This window comes from Coregonus clupeaformis, unplaced genomic scaffold (genome assembly GCF_020615455.1).
Source record: "Coregonus clupeaformis isolate EN_2021a unplaced genomic scaffold, ASM2061545v1 scaf1358, whole genome shotgun sequence".
NCBI lineage: Eukaryota > Metazoa > Chordata > Actinopteri > Salmoniformes > Salmonidae > Coregonus > Coregonus clupeaformis.
Genome location: NW_025534812.1, coordinates 25,001 through 45,854, shown reverse-complemented (window position 1 = coordinate 45,854; position 20,854 = coordinate 25,001). Strand labels below are relative to the sequence as shown.

Below are 20,854 nucleotides of genomic sequence, written 5' to 3'. Positions count from 1 at the left end.
CCATTTAGCAGACGCTTTTATCCAAAGCGACTTACAGTCATGCGTGCATACATCTTTGTGTATGGGTGGTCCCGGGGATCGAACCCACTACCTTGGCGTTACAAGCGCCGTGCTCTACCAGCTGAGCTACAGAGATCATTTGAGACTATGCTCCCATAGAAGTGTTTAAGTTCATCCCGCGTGAGTTTCTCCAAAAAAACATACGTGTCATGTTTAGCATTAAAAACAATGTTCATCTATTGCCTACCAATGATGTTAACATGTTGTTGATGATATGTATGTTGTGTGGGAAACCTACCAATGAATGGTATTGATGCTAAAATATACTGTCTCTGTCCGGATACCCATACTAGTGTACTACACTTAACAAAAATATAAACGCAACATGTAAAGTCTTGGTCCCATGTTTCATGAGCTGAAATAAAAAGAATCCTTGAAATGTTCCATAAGCACAAAAATATAATTTCTCTAAAATGTTTAAATCCCTGTTAGTGACCATTTCTCCTTTGCCAAGATAATCCATCCACCTGACAGGTGTGGCATATCAAGAAGCTGATTAAACAGCATGGTCATTACACAGGTGCACCTTGTGCTGGGGACAATAAAAGTCCACTTTAAAATGTGCAGTTTTGTCACACAACACAATGCCACAGATGTCTCAAATTGAGGGAGCGTGCAATTGGCATGCTGACTGCAGAAATGTCCACCCATGGCTGCGCCCCTGCCCAGTCATGTGAAATCCATAGATTAGGGCCTAATTGATTAATTTCAATTGACTGATTTCCTTATATGAACTGTAACTCAGTAAAATCTTTGAAATTGTTGCATGTTGCGTTTTATATTTTCGTTCAGTATACATACTTAAACTGCAAACTCATTTCGGCGTTTGATCAAGTAGAATTCACACTATTTTCAACAGCTTGTAATCAGATAAATTGATGTACAAAAATGAATGAATGGCGGGAGTCAACGCAATCACACATTAGATGATGCATTTGGAATACTATTATAGAAATTTCACATACTATAAAACCCTTACCATTTTATTACGCTAGTATGGGTATTTCTATGTTTTTGGGGAAACCCGGCCTGATCATGATGTGATGTCACACTGGGAATATAATGTGTTGTTTTGCTGTTTAACTGTTCAACCCTGTTACAGTCAGTTGGAATGTTTTTAATGAAAGAAAACTCTAGTTTATAGAAAACCATAGTGAGTGTGGAGCAGTAGGGGCTGTATTTGGGGAAGTCAGTATGAGTCATGTGTGTGGGCCTTTCTTCAGACAGGGTGGGTCTCTCTCTCCTCCCCCTCTCTCTCTCTCTCTCGCTCTCTCTCTTCCCCCTCTCTCTAGCTCTCTCTCTCTCGCTCTCTCTCTCTCTCTCTCTATCTCTCTCCCTCCTCTCTCTCTCCCCCCCTTCCTACTCTCTCTCTCTCTAGCGCTCTCTCTCTCTCTTTCTCTCTCTCTCTCTCTCTCTCTCTCTCTCTCTCTCTCTCTCTCTCTCTCTCTCTCTCTCTCTCTCTCTCTCTCTCTCCTCCTCTCTCTCTCTCTCTCTTCCTCCTCTCTCTCTCTCTCTCTCTCTCTCTCTCTCTCTCTCTCTCTCTCTCTCTCTCTCTCTCTCTCTCTCTCTCCCCCCCTTCCTCCTCTCTCTCTCTCTCTCTCTCTCTGTACACACACTCATTTAGCAGGGGTGTAGTGGAGGAGTGGTCCTCCCTCATTTAGCAGGGGTGTAGTGGAGGAGTGGTCCTCCATCATTTAGCAGGGGTGTAGTGGAGGCGTGGTCCTCCCTCATTTAGCAGGGGTGTAGTGGAGGAGTGGTCCTCCCTCATTTAGCAGGGGTGTAGTGGAGGAGTGGTCCTCCCTCATTTAGCAGGGGTGTAGTGGAGGAGTGGTCCTCCCCTCATTTAGCAGGGGGTGTAGTGGAGGAGTGGTCCTCCCTCATTCAGCAGGGGTGTAGTGGAGGAGTGGTCCTCCCTCATTTAGCAGGGGTGTAGTGGAGGAGTGGTCCTCCCTCATTTAGCAGGGGTGGAGTGGAGGAGTGGTCCTCCCTCATTTAGCAGGGGTGTAGTGGAGGAGTGGTCCTCCCTCATTTAGCAGGGGTGTAGTGGAGGAGTGGCCCTCCCTCATTTAGCAGGGGTGTAGTGGAGGAGTGGTCCTCCCTCATTTAGCAGGGATGTAGTGGAGGAGTGGTCCTCCCTCATTTAGCAGGGGTGTAGTGGAGGAGTGGTCCTCCCTCATTTAGCAGGGGTGTAGTGGAGGAGTGGTCCTCCCTCATTTAGCAGGGGTGTAGTGGAGGAGTGGTCCTCCCTCATTTAGCAGGGGGTGTAGTGGAGGAGTGGTCCTCCTCATTTAGCAGGGGTGTAGTGGAGGAGTGGTCCTCCCTCATTTAGCAGGGGTGTAGTGGAGGAGTGGTCCTCCCTCATTTAGCAGGGGAGTAGTGGAGGAGTGGTCCTCCCTCATTTAGCAGGGGTGTAGTGGAGGAGTGGTCCTCCCTCGTTTAGCAGGGGTGTAGTGTTGCTGGAGGAGTGGTCCTCCCTCATTTAGCAGGGGTGTAGTGGAGGAGTGGTCCTCCATCAGTTGTTCAGTTTGAGATGGTTGAAACTATTTACCAATTTGTGGAAAATGTATTCTGATCAATTCTAAATTAATTATATTTATTTACAACTAAAATCCCCAAATCTCATCATTCACTCTGGTGGGGGAGTGAATGATGAAGAACTGTAGGTTATGTGAAGGTTATGGTGGTTTCTTCTCTCTGGTGGGGGAGTGAATGATGAAGAACTGTAGGTTATGTGTGTGCACTGCAGAGGCCCGTTGGAGGTTTGACCACTTTGGCCAATCAGAACGTTGAAAAAAAAATGAAAATTCACTGTGTAATATAATATATAATATAATATGCCATTTAGCAGACGCTTTTATCCAAAGCGACTTACAGTCATGCGTGCATACATTTTTTTTTTTGTGTATGGGTGGTCCCGGGGATCGAACCCACTACCTTGGCGTTACAAGCGCCGTGCTCTACCAGCTGAGCTACAGAGGACCACAGACTGTGTCTGCCTTGATGTTCATAAAACTCCACTGACCTGCTGTTGCGAAGTGGAACCCAGAACGATAGGTGATCACTTGGTTAGCCTACCAATAGCTATACCACGTAGTCGTAGGCCTATTAGACTATAGTCTATCAATAGCTATACCACGTAGTCGTAGGCCCTATTAGACTATAGTCTACCAATATCTACTGTATACCACGTAGTCGTAGGCCTATTAGACTATAGCCTACCAATAGCTACTGTATACCACGTAGTCGTAGGCCCTATTAGACTATAGTCTACCAATAGCTATACCACGTAGTCGTAGGCCCTATTAGACTATAGCCTACCAATAGCTACTGTATACCACGTAGTCGTAGGCCTATTAGACTATAGTCTACCAATAGCTAGTGTATACCACGTAGTCCCTATAGTCTACCAATAGCTATACCACGTAGTCGTAGGCCCTATTAGACTATAGCCTACCAATAGCTACTGTATACCACGTAGTCGTAGGCCTATTAGACTATAGCCTACCAATAGCTACTGTATACCACGTAGTCGTAGGCCCTATTAGACTATAGTCTACCAATAGCTATACCACGTAGTCGTAGGCCCTATTAGACTATAGTCTACCAATATCTACTGTATACCACGTAGTCGTAGGCCTATTAGACTATAGTCTACCAATAGCTACTGTATACCACGTAGTCGTAGGCCTATTAGACTATAGTCTACCAATAGCTACTGTATACCACGTAGTCGTAGGCCTATTAGACTATAGTCTACCAATAGCTACTGTATACCACGTAGTCGTAGGCCCTATTAGACTATAGTCTACCAATTGCTACTGTATACCACGTAGTCGTAGGCCCTATAGTCTACCAATAGCTACTGTATACCACGTAGTCGTAGGCCCTATTAGACTATAGTCTACCAATAGCTACTGTATACCACGTAGTCGTAGACCTATTAGACTATAGTCTACCAATAGCTACTGTATACCACGTAGTCGTAGGCCCTATTAGACTATAGTCTACCAATATCTACTGTATACCACGTAGTCGTAGGCCCTATTAGACTATAGTCTACCAATAGCTACTGTATACCACGTAGTCGTAGGCCTATTAGACTATAGTCTACCAATAGCTACTGTATACCACGTAGTCTTAGGCCTATTAGACTATAGTCTACCAATAGCTACTGTATACCATGTAGTCGTAGGCCTATTAGACTATAGCCTACCAATATCTACTGTATACCATGTAGTCGTAGGTCCTATTAGACTATAGCCTACCAATAGCTACTGTATACCACGTAGTCGTAGGCCTATTAGACTATAGCCTACCAATATCTACTGTATACCACGTAGTCGTAGGCCCTATAGTCTACCAATAGCTACTGTATACCACGTAGTCGTAGGCCTATTAGACTATAGCCTACCAATAGCTACTGTATACCACGTAGTCGTAGGCCCTATTAGACTATAGTCTACCAATAGCTACTGTATACCACGTAGTTGTAGGTCCTATTAGACTATAGTCTACCAATAGCTACTGTATACCATGTAGTCGTAGGCCTATTAGACTATAGTCTACCAATAGCTATACCACGTAGTCGTAGGCCCTATTAGACTATAGCCTACCAATATCTACTGTATATCACGTAGTCGTAGGTCCTATTAGACTATAGTCTACCAATAGCTACTGTATACCACGTAGTCGTAGGCCCTATTAGACTATAGTCTACCAATAGCTACTGTATACCACGTAGTCGTAGGTCCTATTAGACTATAGTCTACCAATACCTATACCACGTAGTCGTAGGCCCTATAGTCTACCAATAGCTACTGTATACCACGTAGTCGTAGGCCTATTAGACTATAGTCTACCAATAGCTACTGTATACCACGTAGTCGTAGGCCCTATTAGACTATAGTCTACCAATAGCTACTGTATACCATGTAGTCGTAGGTCCTATTAGACTATAGTCTACCAATAGCTACTGTATACCACGTAGTCGTAGGCCCTATAGTCTACCAATAGCTACTGTATACCACGTAGTCGTAGGCCCTATTAGACTATAGTCTACCAATAGCTACTGTATACCACGTAGTCGTAGGCCCTATTAGACTATAGTCTACCAATAGCTATACCATGTAGTCGTAGGCCTATTAGACTATAGTCTACCAATAGCTACTGTATACCATGTAGTCGTAGGCCTATTAGACTATAGTCTACCAATAGCTACTGTATACCATGTAGTCGTAGGCCCTATTAGACTATAGTCTACCAATAGCTACTGTATACCATGTAGTCGTAGGCCTATTAGACTATAGTCTACCAATACCTATACCACGTAGTCGTAGGCCCTATTAGACTATAGTCTACCAATAGCTACTGTATACCACGTAGTCGTAGGCCCTATAGTCTACCAATAGCTACTGTATACCACGTAGTCGTAGGCCTATTAGACTATAGTCTACCAATAGCTACTGTATACCACGTAGTCGTAGGCCCTATTAGACTATAGTCTACCAATAGCTACTGTATACCATGTAGTCGTAGGCCTATTAGACTATAGTCTACCAATAGCTACTGTATACCACGTAGTCGTAGGCCCTATTAGACTATAGTCTACCAATACCTACTGTATACCACGTAGTCGTAGGCCCTATTAGACTATAGTCTACCAATAGCTACTGTATACCATGTAGTCGTAGGCCTATTAGACTATAGTCTACCAATAGCTATACCACGTAGTCGTAGGCCCTATTAGACTATAGTCTACCAATAGCTACTGTATACCACGTAGTCGTAGGCCTATTAGACTATAGCCTACCAATAGCTACTGTATACCACGTAGTCGTAGGACTATTAGACTATAGTCTACCAATAGCTACTGTATACCACGTAGTCATAGGCCTATTAGACTTTAGTCTACCAATAGCTACTGTATACCACGTAGTCGTAGACCTATTAGACTATAGTCTACCAATAGCTACTGTATACCACGTAGTCGTAGGCCCTATTAGACTATAGTCTACCAATAGCTACTGTATACCATGTAGTCGTAGGCCTATTAGACTATAGTCTACCAATAGCTATACCACGTAGTCGTAGGCCCTATTAGACTATAGTCTACCAATAGCTACTGTATACCACGTAGTCGTAGGCCTATTAGACTATAGCCTACCAATAGCTACTGTATACCACGTAGTCATAGGCCTATTAGACTATAGTCTACCAATAGCTACTGTATACCACGTAGTCGTAGACCTATTAGACTATAGTCTACCAATAGCTACTGTATACCACGTAGTCGTAGGACTATTAGACTATAGTCTACCAATAGCTACTGTATACCACGTAGTCATAGGCCTATTAGACTATAGTCTACCAATAGCTACTGTATACCACGTAGTCGTAGACCTATTAGACTATAGTCTACCAATAGCTACTGTATACCACGTAGTCGTAGGCCCTATTAGACTATAGTCTACCAATAGCTACTGTATACCATGTAGTCGTAGGCCTATTAGACTATAGTCTACCAATAGCTATACCACGTAGTCGTAGGCCCTATTAGACTATAGTCTACCAATAGCTACTGTATACCACGTAGTCGTAGGCCTATTAGACTATAGCCTACCAATAGCTACTGTATACCACGTAGTCATAGGCCTATTAGACTATAGTCTACCAATAGCTACTGTATACCACGTAGTCGTAGACCTATTAGACTATAGTCTACCAATAGCTACTGTATACCACGTAGTCGTAGGCCCTATTAGACTATAGTCTACCAATAGCTACTGTATACCATGTAGTCGTAGGCCTATTAGACTATAGTCTACCAATAGCTATACCACGTAGTCGTAGGCCCTATTAGACTATAGTCTACCAATAGCTACTGTATACCACATAGTCGTAGGCCTATTAGACTATAGCCTACCAATAGCTACTGTATACCACGTAGTCGTAGGACTATTAGACTATAGTCTACCAATAGCTACTGTATACCACGTAGTCATAGGCCTATTAGACTATAGTCTACCAATAGCTACTGTATACCACGTAGTCGTAGACCTATTAGACTATAGTCTACCAATAGCTACTGTATACCACATAGTCGTAGGCCCTATTAGACTATAGTCTACCAATAGCTACTGTATACCACGTAGTCGTAGGCCCTATTAGACTATAGTCTACCAATAGCTACTCTATACCACGTAGTCGTAGGCCTATTAGACTATAGTCTACCAATAGCTACTGTATACCACGTAGTCGTAGGCCTATTAGACTATAGTCTACCAATAGCTACTGTATACCACGTAGTCGTAGGCCTATTAGACTATAGCCTACCAATATCTACTGTATACCACGTAGTCGTAGGTCCTATAGTCTACCAATAGCTACTGTATACCACGTAGTCGTAGGTCCTATAGTCTACCAATAGCTACTGTATACCATGTAGTCGTAGGCCTATTAGACTATAGTCTACCAATAGCTACTGTATACCACGTAGTCGTAGGCCTATTAGACTATAGTCTACCAATAGCTACTGTATACCATGTAGTCGTAGGCCTATTAGACTATAGTCTACCAATAGCTACTGTATACCACGTAGTCGTAGGCCTATTAGACTATAGCCTACCAATAGCTACTGTATATCATGTAGTCGTAGGTCCTATAGCCTACCAATAGGTACTGTATACCACGTAGTCGTAGGTCCTATAGCCTACCAATAGCTACTGTATACCACGTAGTCGTAGGTCCTATAGTCTACCAATATCTACTGTATACCACGTAGTCGTAGGCCCTATTAGACTATAGCCTACCAATAGCTACTGTATACCACGTAGTCGTAGGCCTATTAGACTATAGTCTACCAATAGCTACTGTATACCACGTAGTCGTAGGCCCTATTAGACTATAGTCTACCAATAGCTACTGTATACCACGTAGTCGTAGGTCCTATTAGACTATAGTCTACCAATATCTACTGTATACCACGTAGTCGTAGGCCTATTAGACTATAGTCTACCAATAGCTACTGTATACCACGTAGTCGTAGGCCCTATTAGACTATAGTCTACCAATAGCTAGTGTATACCACGTAGTCGTAGGTCCTATTAGACTATAGTCTACCAATAGCTACTGTATACTATGTACTCGTAGGCCTATTAGACTATAGTCTACCAATAGCTACTGTATACCACGTAGTCGTAGGCCCTATTAGACTATAGTCTACCAATAGCTACTGTATACCACGTAGTCGTAGGCCCTATTAGACTATAGTCTACCAATAGCTACTGTATACCACGTAGTCGTAGAACTATTAGACTATAGTGTAAATTATTGTTGTTTTGTTCCTGAACTGGACAAATGACAGAGCTATCCATCAGCACCACAAGTTGGTTCAACTTCTTTAACATCATCGCCCCATAGCTTGTTGTTGGCTTTTCAACTTCTTTAACATCATCGCCCCATAGCTTGTTGTTGGTTTTTCAACTTCTTTAACATCATCGCCCCATAGCTTGTTGGCTTTTCAACTTCTTTAACATCATCGCCCCATAGCTTGTTGTTGGCTTTTCAACTTCTTTAACATCATCGCCCCATAGCTTGTTGTTGGCTTTTCAACTTCTTTAACATCATCGCCCCATAGCTTGTTGTTGGCTTTTCAACTTCTTTAACATCGTCGCCCCATAGCTTGTTGTTGGCTTTTCAACTTCTTTAACATCATCGCCCCATAGCCTGTTGTTGGCTTTTCAACTTCTTTAACATCGTCGCCCCATAGCCTGTTGTTGGCTTTTCAACTTCTTCCGTATCGTGGATTCAGAGCTATTTATCTAATAGAACTCAAATTATTTTTATTTTTATGGAAGCTTCTCTAATGTCAAACATGTAAAGTGTGGTGTACCACAGGGCAGCTCTCTAGGCCCTCTTCTCTTTTCTATTTTTACCAATGACCTGCCACTGGCATTAAACAAAGCATGTGTGTCCATGTATGCTGATGATTCAACCATATACACATCAGCAACCACAGCTAATGAAGTCACTGAAACCCTTAACAAAGAGTTGCAGTCAGTTTTAGAATGGGGTGGCCACTAATAAACTGGTCCTGAACATCTCTAAAACTAAGAGCATTGTATTTGGTACAAATCATTCCCTAAGTTCTAGACCTCAGCTGAATCTGCTAATGAATCATGTGGCTGTTGAACAAGTTGAGGAGACTAAATTACTTGGCGTTACCTTAGATTGTAAACTGTCATGGTCAAAACATATAGATTCAATGGTTGTTAAGATGGGGAGAGGTCTGTCCGTAATAAAGAGATGCTCTGCTTTTTTGACACCACACTCCACAAAGCAAGTCCTGCAGGCTCTAGTTTTGCCTTATCTTGATTATGGTCCAGTCATGTGGTCGAGTGCTGCAAAGAAAGACCTAGTTAAGCTGCAGCTGGCCCAGAACAGAGCAGCACGTCTTGCTCTTCATTGTAATCAGAGGGCTGATATAAATACTATGCATGCCAGTCTCTCTTGGCTAAGAGTTGAGGAAAGACTGACTGCATCACTTCTTATTTTTATAGGAAACATTCATGTGTTGAAAATCCCAAATTGTTTGCATAGTCAACTTACACACAGCTCTGACACACACAGCCTAACAGACATGCCACCAGGGGTCTTTTCACAGTCCCCAGAACAAATTCAAGAAAGCGTACAGTATTATATAGAGCCATTATTGCATGGAACTCTGTTCCATCTCACTATGGTGGTCTGCTTGAAACATGTATTTACAGACTCGGTCAGGGAGAGGTTGAAAATGTCAGTGAAGACACTTGCCAGTTGGTCCGTGCATGCTTTGAGTACACGTCTCGAATATAATAGTAATTCAAGAAGATCTAAATGCATTTTCCCATGAAACTGATTGAGATCAATCAAATGATTGGCATTGAGATTCAGTTTGGACGTTTCACCTGTTGGCTACATCTGTCGGTACAAGCTTTGATTGAGGAAATTATGATGTCATAAAAAAAAGGCACTCCCTCACCTAAAAAAAATAGCACCACCACTGTTACTGTTGTAATTACTCAGATGTTCTCTGACAGAACTCTACAGAGATACAGTTAGTTTAGACTATGATGTTCTCTGACAGAACTCTACAGAGATACAGTTAGTTTAGACTATGATGTTCTCTGACAGAACTCTACAGAGATACAGTTAGTTTAGACTATGATGTTCTCTGACAGAACTCTACAGAGATACAGTTAGTTTAGACTATGAGGTTCTCTGACAGAACTCTACAGAGTGGAGATGGAACCAGACTGTTATTGACCATGCCTTGACCTTACAGAGTGGAGATGGAACCAGACTGTTATTGACCATGCCTTGACCTTACAGAGTGGAGATGGAACCAGACTGTTATTGACCATGCCTTGACCTTACAGAGTGGAGATGGAACCAGACTGTTATTGACCAGGACACCTTGACCTTACAGAGTGGAGATGGAACCAGACTGTTATTGACCAGGACACCTTGACCTTACAGAGTGGAGATGGAACCAGACTGTTATTGACCATGCCTTGACCTTACAGAGTGGAGATGGAACCAGACTGTTATTGACCATGCCTTGACCTTACAGAGTGGAGATGGAACCAGACTGTTATTGACCATGCCTTGACCTTACAGAGTGGAGATGGAACCAGACTGTTATTGACCATGCCTTGACCTTACAGAGTGGAGATGGAACCAGACTGTTATTGACCATGCCTTGACCTTACAGAGTGGAGATGGAACCAGACTGTTATTGACCATGCCTTGACCTTACAGAGTGGAGATGGAACCAGACTGTTATTGACCATGCCTTGACCTTACAGAGTGGAGATGGAACCAGACTGTTATTGACCATGCCTTGACCTTACAGAGTGGAGATGGAACCAGACTGTTATTGACCATGCCTTGACCTTACAGAGTGGAGATGGAACCAGACTGTTATTGACCATGACACCTTGACCTTACAGAGTGGAGATGGAACCAGACTGTTATTGACCATGCCTTGACCTTACAGAGTGGAGATGGAACCAGACTGTTATTGACCATGCCTTGACCTTACAGAGTGGAGATGGAACCAGACTGTTATTGACCATGCCTTGACCTTACAGAGTGGAGATGGAACCAGACTGTTATTGACCATGCCTTGACCTTACAGAGTGGAGATGGAACCAGACTGTTATTGACCATGACACCTTGACCTTACAGAGTGGAGATGGAACCAGACTGTTATTGACCATGCCTTGACCTTACAGAGTGGAGATGGAACCAGACTGTTATTGACCATGACCTTGACCTTACAGAGTGGAGATGGAACCAGACTGTTATTGACCATGCCTTGACCTTACAGAGTGGAGATGGAACCAGACTGTTATTGACCATGACACCTTGACCTTACAGAGTGGAGATGGAACCAGACTGTTATTGACCATGCCTTGACCTTACAGAGTGGAGATGGAACCAGACTGTTATTGACCATGCCTTGACCTTACAGAGTGGAGATGGAACCAGACTGTTATTGACCATGCCTTGACCTTACAGAGTGGAGATGGAACCAGACTGTTATTGACCATGCCTTGACCTTACAGAGTGGAGATGGAACCAGACTGTTATTGACCATGCCTTGACCTTACAGAGTGGAGATGGAACCAGACTGTTATTGACCATGCCTTGACCTTACAGAGTGGAGATGGAACCAGACTGTTATTGACCAGGACACCTTGACCTTACAGAGTGGAGATGGAACCAGACTGTTATTGACCATGCCTTGACCTTACAGAGTGGAGATGGAACCAGACTGTTATTGACCATGCCTTGACCTTACAGAGTGGAGATGGAACCAGACTGTTATTGACCATGCCTTGACCTTACAGAGTGGAGATGGAACCAGACTGTTATTGACCATGCCTTGACCTTACAGAGTGGAGATGGAACCAGACTGTTATTGACCATGCCTTGACCTTACAGAGTGGAGATGGAACCAGACTGTTATTGACCATGCCTTGACCTTACAGAGTGGAGATGGAACCAGACTGTTATTGACCATGCCTTGACCTTACAGAGTGGAGATGGAACCAGACTGTTATTGACCATGCCTTGACCTTACAGAGTGGAGATGGAACCAGACTGTTATTGACCATGACACCTTGACCTTACAGAGTGGAGATGGAACCAGACTGTTATTGACCATGCCTTGACCTTACAGAGTGGAGATGGAACCAGACTGTTATTGACCATGCCTTGACCTTACAGAGTGGAGATGGAACCAGACTGTTATTGACCATGCCTTGACCTTACAGAGTGGAGATGGAACCAGACTGTTATTGACCATGCCTTGACCTTACAGAGTGGAGATGGAACCAGACTGTTATTGACCATGCCTTGACCTTACAGAGTGGAGATGGAACCAGACTGTTATTGACCATGCCTTGACCTTACAGAGTGGAGATGGAACCAGACTGTTATTGACCATGCCTTGACCTTACAGAGTGGAGATGGAACCAGACTGTTATTGACCATGCCTTGACCTTACAGAGTGGAGATGGAACCAGACTGTTATTGACCATGACACCTTGACCTTACAGAGTGGAGATGGAACCAGACTGTTATTGACCATGCCTTGACCTTACAGAGTGGAGATGGAACCAGACTGTTATTGACCATGCCTTGACCTTACAGAGTGGAGATGGAACCAGACTGTTATTGACCATGACACCTTGACCTTACAGAGTGGAGATGGAACCAGACTGTTATTGACCATGCCTTGACCTTACAGAGTGGAGATGGAACCAGACTGTTATTGACCATGCCTTGACCTTACAGAGTGGAGATGGAACCAGACTGTTATTGACCATGCCTTGACCTTACAGAGTGGAGATGGAACCAGACTGTTATTGACCATGCCTTGACCTTACAGAGTGGAGATGGAACCAGACTGTTATTGACCATGACCTTGACCTTACAGAGTGGAGATGGAACCAGACTGTTATTGACCATGCCTTGACCTTACAGAGTGGAGATGGAACCAGACTGTTATTGACCATGCCTTGACCTTACAGAGTGGAGATGGAACCAGACTGTTATTGACCATGCCTTGACCTTACAGAGTGGAGATGGAACCAGACTGTTATTGACCATGAACCTTGACCTTACAGAGTGGAGATGGAACCAGACTGTTATTGACCATGACCTTGACCTTACAGAGTGGAGATGGAACCAGACTGTTATTGACCATGCCTTGACCTTACAGAGTGGAGATGGAACCAGACTGTTATTGACCATGCCTTGACCTTACAGAGTGGAGATGGAACCAGACTGTTATTGACCATGCCTTGACCTTACAGAGTGGAGATGGAACCAGACTGTTATTGACCATGCCTTGACCTTACAGAGTGGAGATGGAACCAGACTGTTATTGACCATGCCTTGACCTTACAGAGTGGAGATGGAACCAGACTGTTATTGACCATGCCTTGACCTTACAGAGTGGAGATGGAACCAGACTGTTATTGACCATGACCTTGACCTTACAGAGTGGAGATGGAACCAGACTGTTATTGACCATGACACCTTGACCTTACAGAGTGGAGATGGAACCAGACTGTTATTGACCATGCCTTGACCTTACAGAGTGGAGATGGAACCAGACTGTTATTGACCATGCCTTGACCTTACAGAGTGGAGATGGAACCAGACTGTTATTGACCATGCCTTGACCTTACAGAGTGGAGATGGAACCAGACTGTTATTGACCATGCCTTGACCTTACAGAGTGGAGATGGAACCAGACTGTTATTGACCATGCCTTGACCTTACAGAGTGGAGATGGAACCAGACTGTTATTGACCATGCCTTGACCTTACAGAGTGGAGATGGAACCAGACTGTTATTGACCATGCCTTGACCTTACAGAGTGGAGATGGAACCAGACTGTTATTGACCATGCCTTGACCTTACAGAGTGGAGATGGAACCAGACTGTTATTGACCAGGACACCTTGACCTTACAGAGTGGAGATGGAACCAGACTGTTATTGACCATGCCTTGACCTTACAGAGTGGAGATGGAACCAGACTGTTATTGACCATGCCTTGACCTTACAGAGTGGAGATGGAACCAGACTGTTATTGACCATGCCTTGACCTTACAGAGTGGAGATGGAACCAGACTGTTATTGACCATGCCTTGACCTTACAGAGTGGAGATGGAACCAGACTGTTATTGACCATGCCCTTGACCTTACAGAGTGGAGATGGAACCAGACTGTTATTGACCATGCCTTGACCTTACAGAGTGGAGATGGAACCAGACTGTTATTGACCATGCCTTGACCTTACAGAGTGGAGATGGAACCAGACTGTTATTGACCATGCCTTGACCTTACAGAGTGGAGATGGAACCAGACTGTTATTGACCATGCCTTGACCTTACAGAGTGGAGATGGAACCAGACTGTTATTGACCATGCCTTGACCTTACAGAGTGGAGATGGAACCAGACTGTTATTGACCATGCACCTTGACCTTACAGAGTGGAGATGGAACCAGACTGTTATTGACCATGCCTTGACCTTACAGAGTGGAGATGGAACCAGACTGTTATTGACCATGCCTTGACCTTACAGAGTGGAGATGGAACCAGACTGTTATTGACCATGCCTTGACCTTACAGAGTGGAGATGGAACCAGACTGTTATTGACCATGCCTTGACCTTACAGAGTGGAGATGGAACCAGACTGTTATTGACCATGCCTTGACCTTACAGAGTGGAGATGGAACCAGACTGTTATTGACCATGCCTTGACCTTACAGAGTGGAGATGGAACCAGACTGTTGTTGACCATGCCTTGACCTTACAGAGTGGAGATGGAACCAGACTGTTATTGCACCATGCCTTGACCTTACAGAGTGGAGATGGAACCAGACTGTTATTGACCAGGACACCTTGACCTTACAGAGTGGAGATGGAACCAGACTGTTATTGACCATGCCTTGACCTTACAGAGTGGAGATGGAACCAGACTGTTATTGACCATGCCTTGACCTTACAGAGTGGAGATGGAACCAGACTGTTATTGACCATGCCTTGACCTTACAGAGTGGAGATGGAACCAGACTGTTATTGACCATGCCTTGACCTTACAGAGTGGAGATGGAACCAGACTGTTATTGACCATGCCTTGACCTTACAGAGTGGAGATGGAACCAGACTGTTATTGACCAGGACACCTTGACCTTACAGAGTGGAGATGGAACCAGACTGTTATTGACCATGCCTTGACCTTACAGAGTGGAGATGGAACCAGACTGTTATTGACCATGCTTTGACCTTACAGAGTGGAGATGGACCCAGACTCATGTCAGGCTGTGTTCAGGCAGCGCGTACCAGCGCCCACACCACCCCTATGACCTTCAAAGAAGGGTCAAAGATGATCCATTATATTGACAAGATGGTTGAGTGACCGCTCTAATAACGGATATACATGTCCTTAAAGATGGAAGGCAGGCGGGAGGAGGCAAGATCAGGTGGGACCATTCTAGCCAATGAGAGGGCAGATGGGTGTGTGAATAACAGGCACAACTCCCATATAAAGATGAGGGGTGTTGAATATTCGATGAGGGGTGTTGTCGTCAACCGCCTGGATTCTACGTCGAAGGTATTTCAAATTCATCGACCTTATGAATATGCATAGCGCGTCTTGAATTTCAACAGGAACAACTGGGATATAAGTAGTTTTTTCTCAAAGTTGCCGGATCTCACATGGCATCACACTTATATACAGTAGCAACCTAAGCATTAAAAAACGTATATTAGATCAAATAGTCCTCACGTACAGTGCCTTGCAAAAGTTTTTAATCCCCCTTGGCGTTTTTCCTATTTCGTTGCATTACAACCTGTAATTTAAATGGATTTTTATTTGGATTTCATGTAATGGACATACACAAAATAGTCCAAATTGGTGAAGTGAAATGAAAAGTGGTGCGTGCATATGTGTTCACCCCCTTTGCTATGAAGCCCCTAAATAAGATCTGGTGCAACCAATTACCTTCAGAAGTCACATAATTAGTTAAATAAAGTCCACCTGTGTGCAATCTAAGTGTCACGTGATATGTCACATGATCTCAGAATATATACACCTGTTCTGAAAGGCCCCAGAGTCTGCAACACCACTAAGCAAGTGGCACCACCAAGCAAGCGGCACCATGAAGACCAAGGAGCTCTCCAAACAGGTCAGGGACAAAGTTGTGGAGAAGTACAGATCACGGTTGGGTTATTAAAAAAAATCTGAAACTTTGAACATCCCACGGAGCACCATTAAATCCATTATTAAAAAATGGAAAGAATATGGCACCACAACAAACCTGCCAAGAGAGGGCCGCCCACCAAAACTCACGGACCAGGCAAGGAGGGCATTAATCAGAGAGGCAACAAAGAGACCAAAGATAACCCTGAAGGAGCTGCAAAGCTCCACAGCGGAGATTGGAGTATATGTCCATAGGACCACTTTAAGCCATACACTACACAGAGCTGGGCTTTACGGAAGAGTGGCCAGAAAAAAAGCCATTGCTTAAAGAAAAAAATAAGTGTTCGCCAAAAGGCATGTGGGAGACTCCCCAAACATATGGAAGAAGGTACTCTGGTCAGATGAGACTAAAATTGAGCTTTTTGGCCATCAAGGAAAACGGTATGTCTGGCGCAAACCCAACACCTCTCATCACCCCGAGAACAACATCCCCACAGTGAAGCATGGTGGTGGCAGCATCATGTTGTGGGGATGTTTTTCCTTGGCAGGGACTGGGAAACTGTCCAGAATTGAAGGAATGATGGATGGCGCTAAATACAAGGAAATTCTTGAGGGAAACCTGTTTCAGTCTTCCAGAGATTTGAGACTGGGATGGCGGTTCACCTTCCAGCAGGACAATGACCCTAAACATACTGCTAAAGCAACACTCGAGTGGTTTAAGGGGAAACATTTAAATGTCTTGGAATGGCCTAGTCAAAGCCCAGACCTCAATCCAATTGAGAATCTGTGGTATGACTTAAAGATTGCTGTACACCAGCAGAACCCATCCAACTTGAAGGAGCTGGAGCAGTTTTGCCTTGAAGAATGGGCAAAAATCCCAGTGGCTAGATGTGCCAAGCTTATAGAGACATACCCCAAGAGACTTGCAGCTGTAATTGCTGCAAAAGGTGGCTCTACAAAGTATTGACTTTGGGGGGGTGAATAGTTATGCACGCTCAAGTTTTCTGTTTTTTTGTCTTATTTCTTGTTTGTTTCACCCCAAAAAATATTTTGCATCTTCAAAGTGGTAGGCATGTTGTGTAAATCAAATGATACAAACCCCCAAAAAATCAATTTTAATTCCAGGTTGTAAGGTAACAAAATAGGAAAAATGCCAAGGGAGGTGAATATTTTCGCAAGCCACTGTATCAAAATAGCAATTAATGTTTACCTTGACAATTCGACACTCATTTGCCCCCCATACAAAAACTCCTCACCTGCTTAATAATTAAAGATCTGCTTAATGTGAAGAGATTTTGGGCAGAGATATGGCTCTCGCATCACGTCCCTCTCTGTGGGATCATTCAGTTCAGTCTACAACTGGGTTCCCAGCAAACAGGGGACGTCCTAAGGACATTCGGTGACGTTGCCATTAGGTCCCTTGAAGGGTTTCAGTCAAGAAGTTATCCCATTCTAGGAATATTAAAACATGATGTTAACCCCAGGACCATTAGAGGATGTTCAGTACAGGTCCCGGTTTGGTAATTTGATGTCCATTAGGGAACGTTATGAAAAGGTTTATATTTGGTTCTGAAAGGATGTTATCTATGGGACGTTCAATGGCCACAAGGGGACGTTTTCATGATGGTCAAGGGGAAGTCGCATGATAGGGATGTAGCTCAGTTGGTAGAGCATGGTGTTTGCAACGCCAGGGTTGTGGGTTCGATTCCCACGGGGGGCCAATATGAAAAATATAAAATAATGTATGCACTAACTGTATAAGAGCGTCTGCTAAATGACTACAATGTAAATGTAAAATGTATGATGGTCCCAAGGGAACGTTGTGAAAAGGTTTATATTTGGTTCTGTTAGGATGTTATCTATGGGACGTTCAATGGCCACAAGGGGACAATTCATGATGGTCCCAAGGGAACGTTCTAGTTCCCTGTAAGTTACCAGGACGTCACCTGAGGACCATGTCAGGACCTTTTGGGGACGTCACCTGACGGTCCCAAGGGATGGTCCTATCAATCTATCTAGCTCTATCTCTCTCCTCTCTCTGTTTAGACTATGGTGTTCTCTTTGCTGCTATAACAGCCTCCACTCTTCTGGGAAGGCTTTCCACTAGATGTTGGAACATTGCTGCGGGGACTTGCTTCCATTCAGCCACGAGAGCATTAGTGAGGTCGGGCACTGATGTTGGGCGATCAGGAGTCGGCGTTCCAATTCATCCCAAAGGTGTTGGATGGGGTTGAAGTCAGGGATTTGTTCACGCCAGTCAAGTTCTTCCACACCGATCTCGACAAACCATTTCTGTATGGACCTCGCTTTGTGCACAGGGGCAATGTCCTGCTGAAACAGGAAAGGGCCTTCCCCAAACTGTTGCCACAAAGTTGGAAGCACAGAATCGTCTAGAATGTCTAGAATGTCATTGTGTGCTGTAGCATTAAGATTTCCCTTCACTGGAACTAAGGGGCCTAGCCCGAACCATGAAAAACAGCCCCAGACCATTATTCCTCCTCCACCAAACTTTATAGTTGTCACTATGCATTGGGGAAGGTAGCGTTCTCCTGGCATCCACCAAACCCAGATTCGTCCATCGGACTGCCAGATGGTGAAGGGTGATTCATCACTCCAGAGAACACGTTTCCACTGCTCCAGAGTCCAATGGTGGCGAGCTTTACACCACTCCAGCTGACGCTTGGCATTGCGCATGGTGAGCTTAGGCTTATGTGTGGCTGCTCGGCCATGGAAACCCATCATGGGAACCCATTTCATGAAGCTACCGACGAACAGTTATTGTGCTGATGTTGCTTTTATTTAATCAATTTTAGAATAAGGCTGTAACGTAACAAAATGTGGAAAAAGTCAAGGGGTCTGAATACCAAATGCACTGGATTATGAACCATATGTACTGGGTCTGTTGTTTTGGTTCATTCCTGTCTGAGTCTCTGCTCTGCACCTCTCCTGTTCTCTTGTTAGTCTCACAAGCTTCTCCGTTAGAGTCCAATCAGCTCATGATGCTGTGTGTCGGGGTGGGGAGGGGGGAGGATGTTTTTTGGCATTCCTCTGACAGACAGATGGACAGACAGAATCCTGGATTCTGTTGTGTTCGTCTCATTCCAGAAACATTCCGTGGTTCTCCTCTTTAAACAACAATGTTCCCAAAACCACCAGTCTCAGTTTACATCACTGGCCTTGGACTACTGCTGGACTGCCCTACTACACACACACACACACACACACACACACACACACACACACACACACAGACTTCTCCTGTGTCTCCTGTTAGCTGAGGGGAGGAGCCAGTCCTATGTGCATGGTTAATGAGGTTGTGTGTGTGTGTGTGGTGTGTTGGCGTGTGTGTGTGTGTGTGTGTGTGTGTGTGTGTATGTATGTAAAGGTATCTGTGACCAACAGCTGCATATCTTTATTCCCAGTCATGTGAAATCCATAGATTAGGGCCTAATTAATTTATTTCAATTGACTGATTTCCTCATATGAACTGTAACTCAGTAAAATATTTTGAAATTGTTGCATGTTGTGTTTTATATTTTTGTTCAGTATTCATTACCCAGAGTCCTCCTGTGTGTCTGTTCTCTGATAGGCTGGTCGAGGCAGTGTGAGAGCCAGTGGAAACTTCAACGCCAACCAAGATGCAGAGACACTCTACAAGGCCATGAAGGGACTGGGTCAGTGCTCTGAATATTATGACTGACCTCGCAAAGTGAGTGAGTAAAACATGGCACCAAAGATTTGACTATGGTTTTTGTTGTTGCCATAGGAACTGATGAAGATTCCATCATGAAGTTGTTGACGTCTCGTAGCAACAGCCAGAGACAGCAGATCAAAGCTGCATACAAGACCCTGCACGGCAAGGTTAGAACACAACCACAACACAACCACAACACAACCACAATACAACCACAATACAACCACAATACAACCACAATACAACCACAATACAACCACAATACAACCACAATACAACCACAACACAACCACAACACAACCACAATACAACCACAACCACAACACAACCACAATACAACCACAACCACAATACAACCACAATACAACCACAACACAACAACAATACAACCACAACACAACCACAACACAACCACAACACAACCACAACACAACAACAATACAACCACAACACAACCACAATACAACCACAATACAACCACAACCACAATACAACCACAACACAACCACAACCACAACACAACCACAATACAACCACAATACAACCACAATACAACCACAACACAACCACAATACAACCACAACCACAATACAACCACAATACAACCACACTACAACCACAATACAACCACAACACAACCACAACACAACCACAATACAACCACAATACAACCACAACACAACCACAATACAACAACAATACAACCACAATACAACCACAACACAACAACAATACAACCACAACACAACAACAATACAACCACAATACAACCACAACACAACCACAACACAACCACAATACAACCACAACACAACCACAATACAACCACAATACAACCA

The 20,854-nt window shown here is 44.0% G+C and overlaps 1 protein-coding gene across 1 annotated transcript in view; it reads left to right on the top strand.

The window, feature by feature from the left end:
- Positions 1-20,854, top strand: part of LOC121560665 (annexin A5) — a 42,231-nt gene that overhangs the window by 947 nt on the left and 20,430 nt on the right. Inside the window, exons 3-4 of the mRNA XM_045218100.1 lie at positions 19,911-19,995; positions 20,088-20,182. Coding sequence (XP_045074035.1) covers positions 19,911-19,995; positions 20,088-20,182 — 180 coding nt within the window. The remainder of the gene's footprint in view (positions 1-19,910; positions 19,996-20,087; positions 20,183-20,854) is intronic.